The sequence below is a fragment of the Engraulis encrasicolus genome, unplaced genomic scaffold (assembly GCF_034702125.1).
Source record: "Engraulis encrasicolus isolate BLACKSEA-1 unplaced genomic scaffold, IST_EnEncr_1.0 scaffold_64_np1212, whole genome shotgun sequence".
Classification (NCBI taxonomy): Eukaryota; Metazoa; Chordata; class Actinopteri; order Clupeiformes; family Engraulidae; genus Engraulis; species Engraulis encrasicolus.
In genome coordinates, this window is record NW_026945972.1 from 82,501 (window position 1) to 92,500 (window position 10,000).

Genomic DNA, 10,000 nt, shown 5'->3' on the forward strand with positions numbered 1-10,000 from the left:
CAAGGCTACAGTACAGTCAGACTGCAGCCATTGTGCCGCGAGTGCTAAACTGATGTATTGTTTGTTTGTTACTTACTAATTCAGTCATTGTAGCTTCATTTATTTACACACACTAGAAAGAAAGCGTTCATATTTCACAGAATATTGTCAGTTTGGCTCTCGTAAACTGCCGGAGAACTGTGCCGCCACGAGAACAAGGAAGTAGTGATCCGACCAATCACAGCGCCTTTTCTCTGCAACCTTCGCAACCGTTTGCCGTGTAGTCAGGATTTTCTTGAGGCGCGCGACGACGGTTGCAGAGCCTCTGCGCGGGGGGCGTGGTCGCGCACAGATGGTTGCAAAGACTCTACATCCGTCAGCGCCAATAAGTATAAATTCACCAGGTATGGAAATCAAGCAGGGACGCTGACGCACATTGTGTCCTTGGAATTGGTGCAATTTTCTTCACACACACACACACACACACATACACACATACACACACACACACACACACACACACACACACACACACACACACACACACACACACACACACACACACACACACACACACACACACACACACACACGGTAAATCCATTCTGTGGGCAAACTGTTGTGTTGGCATCTCTGTTGCTTCCTATGGTTCAGTATATGAGATGTGATTGAGTTCATCTAATGTATCTGTATATACTGTGCTGCTGCTGCTGCTGCTGCTGCTGAGACATGGGAGGCTAAAAGGCTCCTCTTCAGTCCTAAGGAAGTCACCCAGTTCAGTAACACATCCCCTATCTCATATGAGCTGGGTTGAAATGTCACACAGGCAGATCTTATAGACTCATGCATGCACAGTGCACGCACGCACACACACACACACACACACACACACACACACACACACACACACACACACACACACACACACACACACACACACACACACACACACACACACACACACACACACACACACACACACACACACACACACACACACACACACACACATGCACAGACAGACAGACAGACAGACAGACAGACGCTCACGGACACACATAGACACGCACATACACAGACAGACACACACATGCACACACAGATACACACACACACACGCACTAAGCATGCTCTTTTAAACACACACTCTCTGAGTCTCTGCTCCATCTGTGATGTCTGTCAGGCAAGGTTGCAGACGGCACGCCAAGGCACTCGGCATCTCTGTTCAGAATGTTAATTGATGTTTTAATGGCTAATTAATTCCTGATGGGTAATTAAATGTGTCTCTCAAACGCACACTTTTTTTTGCTTTAACCAAAAAAAGAGAGGGAGAGAGATTGTTAGAGCGAGCAAGCGAGGGAGAAAAGCGCTTACACTATCTTCCAGCAGAGAGAGAGAGAGAGAGAGAGAGAGAGAGAGAGAGAGAGAGAGAGAGAGAGAGAGAGAGAGAGAGAGAGAGAGAGAGAGAGAGAGAGAGAGAGAGAGAGAAGCGTTCACACTATCTTCCAGCCATTAAATCCATCACACTCCACTCCATGTTAATTTGCCCTCTGCCAGTTTTGGCTGATTAGTGCATTAGAGTATGTGTGTGCATGTGTATACGTGTCTGGATTAGATTGTGTGTGTGTGTTTGTGTGTGTGTACTGTATACGTGTCTCTTCGCATTTGTGCAGGGACGTGTGTGTGTGTGTGCGCACACACACTCGTTGGTGAGTCTTAGTGCATATGTGTTTGTGGGGCTGAGTATTTTATTTATTTTTTGTCTTCTCGCAGATACACAGAGACGTGTGTCTGTGTACATTTCTTTTCCAGGACGTGATTGGGAGTTTGTACCAGCTTGAATAAACAGTGACCTTTTGTGTACTTCATCTCATGTGATTCTGTGTTGACCTTTTGTGTACTTCATATCTCATGTGATTCTGTGATATTAGTCAGCCACCTTTTCCATTGTGTGTTTTCTCATCATACATATCTTAATATGAACACGACAGTATAAAAAGCCAACCTGACACACTTTGTATTCATGTTCTGTATTTACACACGCACAGACACGCACAGGCACACATACACACACACACGCACACAAGTGGCCACCATGGCTTGTGCATGCACACAGCGCACCTACGGTAGTATTGCGATAACTCTCTTTTTAATGTTTCTTCATTGTAATATTTACATGCTGATACATGTGGATGCACCAATGTGTATTTCATCTGTACACACCTAGTATAACCCTATGGCACTGTGCCAGCACACACTCCACTCACAATCTCGTTACACAAGTTTTAAACATACCCCTTTAATATAATGGGGGATGTTAACTAAACTGTAATGAATAATGCTGTTATTTTCATGTGATTGTCTGTCTGTCTGGGTTGTTTGTTGTATAATATAATAGGAAGTTAACTAAACTGTATTAATGATGCTGTTGTTTTCTTGTGATTGTCTGTTTGTCTGGGTTGTGTGTTGTATAATGTGTGAAGTTCACTTGTCTGTAATGAATAATCCTGTGTTGTTTTCTTGTGATGTTTCTGTTTTTCTGGTTGTGTGTTGTGTAGAGTGTCCAGGACATGGGCAACACCAGGGCCAGAGTGCAGTATGAAGCCCACCTCCCAGAGAACTTCAGAAGGCCACAGACAGACCAGTATCCTTACCCATATAAAGTATTCGTGTGTTTGCGTGCGTGCGTTTGCGTGCATGTGTGCAGTTGTTTTGGAGTTGCTCCTATCTTTTTCAAATGCCTAAATCTAAACCATTACCTGCCATTACCTAAACTGTAGTGGGTTACAGACTAAGTGTTTATCTTATTCAGAGTAGCGTTAGAATGTGAGTTCACTTTTATCTTTTGTCTTTATTTGCACGTACACAACTTTTCAACAGGTGTAACAATTCAAATGCACATCAACAAACAAATGCTTAACACATGCATCATTTGTCCTCAACCTGTTTACTTTTGCAGTGTTTTTTTAAAAATCCCTTTCTTTGTTTTTGTTTGTTTTGTGTTTTGCATCTGTGTCCCTGGGGACTGTAAGGATTAGAGAGAGGTGACAGTGTCTGTGGCTGTCTGTTGATAGTGCTGTGCTTGTCACCAGCCCGTCTGACACCGTCTGCTTCTGCTTACTAAGCTCTGCCGATAGATCGCACACTCTCTGCGCGTGTGTGCATGTGTGTGTTTGTGTTTTTTCGTGTGTGTGTGTTTCCTCATGTGTGTTTGTGTGTGTTTGCTCACGAGTGTGTGTTTTTTGTTTGTGTGTTTTTTTTCTTGTGCGTGTTTGTATATGTGTGTGCGTGTTTGTGTGCGTGCGTGCGTGCGTGCGTGCGTGCATATTCCATGTTTCATTCCTCCATGGGTGGCAGCTGGGGATGACTGGCCTGATGATGATCAATGCTTGTTGTGACAGGAGTCGCTCTCTTTCTTTCCCTCCTCTTTTCACCACTCTTCCCTTCCATCTTCTTCTCCTACCTGTCTTTGTTGTTGCCCTGTTCAGCCCCTCTGCACTGCTATGACACAGGGTTGAGTTAGCCGTAGGCTGTTGTGATGAAGAGGAGGGCTCGGGTGAGGATGAGGATGAGGATGAGGATGAGGATGAGCAAGGAGATGTTCTTCATCGTTGAGTCTTTCTACCCCCCGTCTCTCTCTCTCTCTCTCTCTCTCTCTCTCTCTCTCTCTCTCTCTCTCTGTCCCTCTCCCTCTCCAGCCATGGTCGGATTAACACACAGGTTAGATACAGTGGTAACACTTTATAATAAGTACCCCTTTTTGAGCATTAGTTAACCCTTAGTTAAGCCTTATTTTAACATTAGTTAACCCTTAGTGAAGCACAAGTTAGTCATTATGTAAGTATTATTTCTTATTTCTTAATCATTAACTACTACCGTTAGTAAATGGTTTGTGTGTACTGATGTAACTGTTCGCTAAGCAAAGTTAAGCCTTAGTTAAGCCTTATTTTTAACATTAGTTAACCCTTACTGAATCACGAGTTAGTCATTATGTAAGTATTATTTCTCATTTATTTGATCCCTTGCTGATTTTGTTGGTTTGCCCACTAATAAAGACATGATCAGTCTTTAATGTTAATGATAATATGTATTCTAATATGGAGAGACAGAATATCAAAAAGAAAATCCAGAAATTAACTCTAAAGAATATATAATAATTGATGTATATTTAATTGAGGGAAATAAGTATTTGATCCCCTGCCAACCATTAAGAGTTCTGATCCCGCAGATCAAATGGCACTTCCAATCAACTTGTTATCTGAATTGAACACACCTGTTAATAGTAACCTGCAGAAAAGACACATTGAATCTGCAGAATCAGTCCATAGAATCAGTCAATCAATCAAACTAAACTCGCCAACATGGGACAGACCAAAAAGCTGTCAAAGGATGTCAGGGACAAGATTTTAGAACTCAATAAGGCTGAAATGGGCTCCTGGATATTAAAGAGCAAACTGTTGGTGCATTTCTTCCCAATTTTAGGACATACAAAATGATCATCAATCATCAATCTTAGGCCTGTCTCTGGTTCCATACAAGATTTGACCTTGTGGGAATTTAATAACCAGAAAAAAAGGAGGTAAAGCACCTTAAAACTGTATGGGAGGAGCTAGGAAATGATCTCAAGGCAGCTGGGACCTCAATCACTAAGAAAACTATTGGAAACACTTGATACCACAGCGGATTAAAATCCTGCAGTGCATGTATGGTACCCCGGCTTCAGAAGGAACCTGTTCAGACTCACCTGAGGTTTGCCAATGAACGTCAAACTGGATTAGGATATGATTGGGGGAGGTGCTGGAATCAGATAACACCAAAATCAAACTGTTTGGCATTAACACAACTCTATGTGTTTGGAGGAAGAGAAATGCTGCCTATGATCCCAAGAACAACACCTTCTCCAACATCATAAATGAAAGTGGTAACATTATGTTTTGAGGTTGTTTGTCTGGCCAAGACACAGGACAACTTCACATCGTCAAGAAATGGATGGAGGGAGACATGTAAACGTACAATGCTGCATGCCAACCTCTTTCCCACCACCACTAGACTGAAGGTGGGTCATGGATTAGCCTCCCAAAATGATAATAATCCATAACATACAGCCCAAGCAACGAAGGAGTAGCTCAAGCAGAAGCACATTAAGGTCATGAAGTGGCCTAGACAGTTCCCAAACATTAACCCTATAATAATCCTGTGAAGGGAACAGAAGTTCCCATTTGGCAAGCTACAGTCATACAACTTAAGTGATTTAGAGAAGATCTGCAAAGAAAAGTGGACAAAAATCCTTTTTAATATACCCACAAACATTGTCATTAACTGAAAGAAAAATCTGACCTCTGTATGTGAAAACAAGGGCTTTGCCACCAAGTATTTTGTCTTTTTTGACTAGAGGGGTCAAATACTTATTTTCCTCAATGGAATACAAATCAATTAAAATATATTCTTCAAAGTTATTTTCTGTATTTTCTTTTTGATATTCTGTCTCTCTATATTATAATACATTTTATCATTAACATTATAGAATGATCATGTCTTTATTAGTGGGAAAACCAACAAAATCAGCAAGGGATCAAATACTTATTCTCCTCACTGTATGGCTGCACCCTCCTGCCCCCACCTAGCAGGTGGCCCCTGTTGGGCCAAAAGTCAAAAATTGCAGAATTGTGATATGTTATGTTATGTTAGATATGTTACCCTTAATTCCTAGCTCGTAATTATGACAGTCTATGAAAATCTGCCCTCTGGGGGGGCCCATAGTAACTTTTAGCCTAAGGCTCCCTGGACATTCTAATCCGGCACTGGATGTAGCATGCCTGTCTTTCCTTTTCTATTTTACAAACACACTTTTGAAATGTTCTCTCTCAACACATGCACACCACACTCTCACCTCCCTCTCTTCTTCTGGCTTGGGGCAGGGAAGCAGAGTGGGTGATAATGATGTATCGATGTGCATTGATGTATCAATTCAACATGCAAGAAGACAATTCTCTTGCCGCATTGAGAAATCAATGGAAAACATAACCTCAGATTTTTCATTGAGGAGTGTACTGCACAAAATGCTTTTTATCCAGTTTTTCCACGCGGCTACCTGTACATGAAAAAAATAGTATCTTAATACACTTTAAATGCTGTGGAAAAGTATTCCTTAGTTCATACTTTAGGGACTGCCTCATTTAATCAATGGAACAGTTTCTCTGTGCAGTTGCAATAAACCAGGTAGGTACTGAAGTGTGTGCATACGTGCATGTGTGCGTGCGTGCGTGCGTGCATGCGAGCGTGGAAAGTTGATGTAGAGAGATGAGTTTCAGGAGATGGAGAAGAATATGAATCATATGTAATTGGAATACGTCTTCTCTTCTCCTGCCTGAACTTCTTGAGCTTCAGTAAATGCTGAATGGTTGCCCTTGAACGGAACGTCTTGATGTGCTGTTCTTTGGTATTTGGCGGAGACATGGGCTTACAGTGTCTGTGTGTGAATGTGTTATGTGACGTTAGGTGACTTGGACAAGAATTTCTTGGGTGCGCGCGTACACACACACACGCCGTCTGTGAACTTAATGCAGACATTGGCGTGGGTGTACTAGAGCCTGATTGGTCCACAAGTCCACAAGCTGCAGATATACAGTAAGTTTATTTATTGTTTGTGTGCCTGCAAGAGGCATTCAGTACAAACACAAACACAAAGTGTTGACCTGCTGATTACTCTTCCTGCACTGGTCTTAATACAGCACAACAAAGTACACTAATCGGCCACTTTAATAGGCACACTTTTCCAACTGCTCATTGACGCACATGTCTAATCAGTCAATCACACAGTGCCAACTGGATGCATTTAGGGATGTAGACACGGCCAAGACGATGTGATGCAGCTCAAACCGAGCATCATAATGGGGAATACAGCTTTGAACATGGTATGGTTGTTGTTGACAGATGGGCTTGGTTTGAATATTTCAGACACAGCTGATCTAGTGGGATATTCACGCATAACCATTTCTAGGGTTTACAGAGAAGGGTCCAAAAACGAGAAAACATCCGGTGAGCAGCCGCTCTGTGGGTGAAAATGCCTGATTGATGCCTGAGGTCAGAGGGGGATGGCCAGACTGGCTCGAGCTGAAACAAAGACAACAGTAGCTGAAATAACTACTTGTTACAACCAAGGTATGAATAACAGTATCTCTGAACGTGCAACACCTCGAACCTTGAGTCAGATAGGCCACAGCAGCATAAGCCCCCACTAGGTGCCACTCCTGTCAGCTAAGAACAGGAAAATGAGGTTGTAATTCACACAGGCTCACCAGAATTGGACAATAGAAGATTGGAAAACGTTGCCTGGTCTGATGAGTCTTGATTTCTGTTACAACACTCGGTGGAATGGGTTAATTTGTCGTCAACAACTTGAAGGCATGGATCCATCCTGCCTTGTAGCGATGGTTCAGGCTGGTGGTGTAGTGGCATAGGGATATTTTCTTGGCTCGATGTGGGCCCCATATTTTAAATTGAAGAGTTCAGATGCAAAACCCCCTAACTACATTTCTGAAGACCTGCACTTGTATATTTTTAGAGAACCCTGTTGTTGGTTTGATTCACATTTTTGTACTTGATAATACATATAAATAGTTATATTACATAAATAAAATTAAAAAATATGCAATTTCGATAGCTTTGTATTAAATAAAAATGAATTAAGATTATTTCCTGAAATGGCACTTAGGGGGTTTGCATCTGAACTCTTCAATTGAACTTTGTTAGAATGCCACAGCCTATCTGAGCTTTATTGCAGGGAGGTAATGCATTTCTGAGGCCAAAAGGGGGTCCAACTCAGCACTAGGTGTACCTAATAAAGGTCGGTGTATGTGTTAGTCAGTGGAGTGGAGTGGAGACAGAAGACCTTCAATGGCAAAGTATCTCAATAGGAGCAATGGGCTTTGTGATTTTGGATGACATAACGCAAAAGTGGATTTTGTAAAAATAAATAAATAAATAGATGTTCGTGAAGCTGCACAATGATGGACTTTTGTGCTTGTACAAGGTCAAACACACTACAGTACAACATTCACTAAAACTCTGGAAGCAGAAGACCTTGTGGTAAAATAACTCATCGGGAATTGGCTTTTCCCCTCTCTCTCTTTTGTTATTTTAGGTGACAAAACGGCAAAATTGTATTCCGGGGAAAGGAAAAAACATTTATGAAGCTACACAATAATGGACTTTTTTTTATTTTTTTGCTTGTCAGGGAGAGTGAGTAATGCACCCATTATCAAAGGCTGTTTTCTATCATTAGGCGTGGGGCACAGGGGTGTGTGTTAGGGGTGGTGTTGGTGTTGGTGTTGAGGGGGGTTGTACTGGCTTGGAGACAAATGGCAAACTGCTTTGAGATCTGACTCATCGTCTTTTGTTCTGCTGCTGCTGCTTGTGCTGGAAGAAAAGCTGAAAGCAGCTCGTTGTGAAAATGCAACAGTGTGTTTTTTTTAAACAGTCATTAAATTTTCACTGGGTACTCTCTTGAGCATTCTGTGCCGAGCCTCAGTGTTTTTGTGGTTGCTGCTGCTGCTTTTACGAAGAAGACATCCGCACACACTGACAAAGTAATTGGCGGGTGTTCTGTCTTTTAATAGCAGGCCATTACAGACTGACGTTTTGGCCACAAGTGTGTCTAACAACTTCTTCTAAGTTGCTGGAAAAACTGAAATTGAAATTGCCAGTGTTCGCAAAGGCTTCTCTGCGAGGGGGGGCAGCGGAGAGAGATGGAGAGCGACAAACAAATGATGGAATCGCTGCTAAAATCCTACATTTTCCCCCTCTTAAATCGCAGATGTATATTTAAAGTGGTAAAAATGAGCTTTTAAGTCAGAATAATGTGCTGGTTTAAATTGGTTGCGTAGTTAAAAGGATTCCCAGCTGAACTCATGGATCATCTATGGGCTCTTGAAAATGGAAATGAGGGGGGAACATGTCCCTATCGTGTGTGTGGGTGGGTCTGTGTGTGTGTTCAATATGTAGAAATGTAGAGAGCCTGGTTAAGATGGTGTGTGTGTGTGTGTGTGTGTGTGTGTGTGTGTGTGTGTGTGTGTGTGTGTGTGTGTGTGTGTGTGTGTGTGTGTGTGTGTGTGTGTGTGTGTGCGTGTGTGCGTCTGTCTGTCTCTCTCTCTCTCTCTCTCTCTCTCTCTCTCTCTCTCTCGCTCTCTCTCTCCTCTTCTGCTCTGATTCCTGCTGTTTCTGATCTGCTTCTCTAATCCACTTATGTCCTGACACACACTCTTCCCTCATTCACACAGACTCTTCCCTCCGTCCCAAATGTCAAAGCGTTCACTCATACTGTCGCAAACTGACCCAAAATAAACCAGACATGGGTATCATTCCCAGCTGAGGGAGAGAAACAGACGGAGAGAGAGAGAGAGAGAGAGAGAGAGAGAGAGAGAGAGAGAGAGAGAGAGAGAGATGGTTGTGGAAGACGATGGGGATAGCTGTGTCCTCAATCCCTCCATCACAGCATCCATTCATCTCTCATCCCTCCATCTCTCATCCCTCCATCCATCTGCATCCTGAAAACCTCGCCCTGGCCACGGCACCTCTCTGATGGGCTGCTACTGACCACATGCCCCTAACCCTGGAGAAATGGCCTGGATTTAACACACACACACACACACACACACACACACACACACACACACACACACACACACACACACACACACACACACACACAGGGCCGGTTATAAGCATAGGCCGGCTAGGCGGTCGCCTAGAGCGCCATGTGAAGAAGGAGCGCCGAAATGGCGCTCTCCGATGCGTAATTTTGCGATATGAATTTTTTTTTTGAAGTCGCAATCAACAAAGCGTGGCGAAAGCGCTCCTCACGGCAAAGCGCCCCTCAGCCAATAGTAATATCGCTTCCAACTGTCTCTGGGAAGTCTGTGAACCAATAAACAGACAGTTCTGAGAAAGGGGGCGGGACGAGTGACACCGTGCGATCTATTTTGAATTTGGAGACTCACTCGAGAGACAGAGAGGGCAAGCG

At 43.0% G+C, this 10,000-nt stretch overlaps 1 protein-coding gene across 1 annotated transcript in view; it reads left to right on the top strand.

Annotated features, from left to right (window-relative positions):
• Positions 1–10,000, top strand: part of LOC134444668 (stromal membrane-associated protein 1-like) — a gene marked incomplete at its 5' end in the record, with an annotated part of 153,577 nt that overhangs the window by 569 nt on the left and 143,008 nt on the right. Inside the window, one exon of the mRNA XM_063193904.1 lies at positions 2,538–2,623. Coding sequence (XP_063049974.1) covers positions 2,538–2,623 — 86 coding nt within the window. The remainder of the gene's footprint in view (positions 1–2,537; positions 2,624–10,000) is intronic.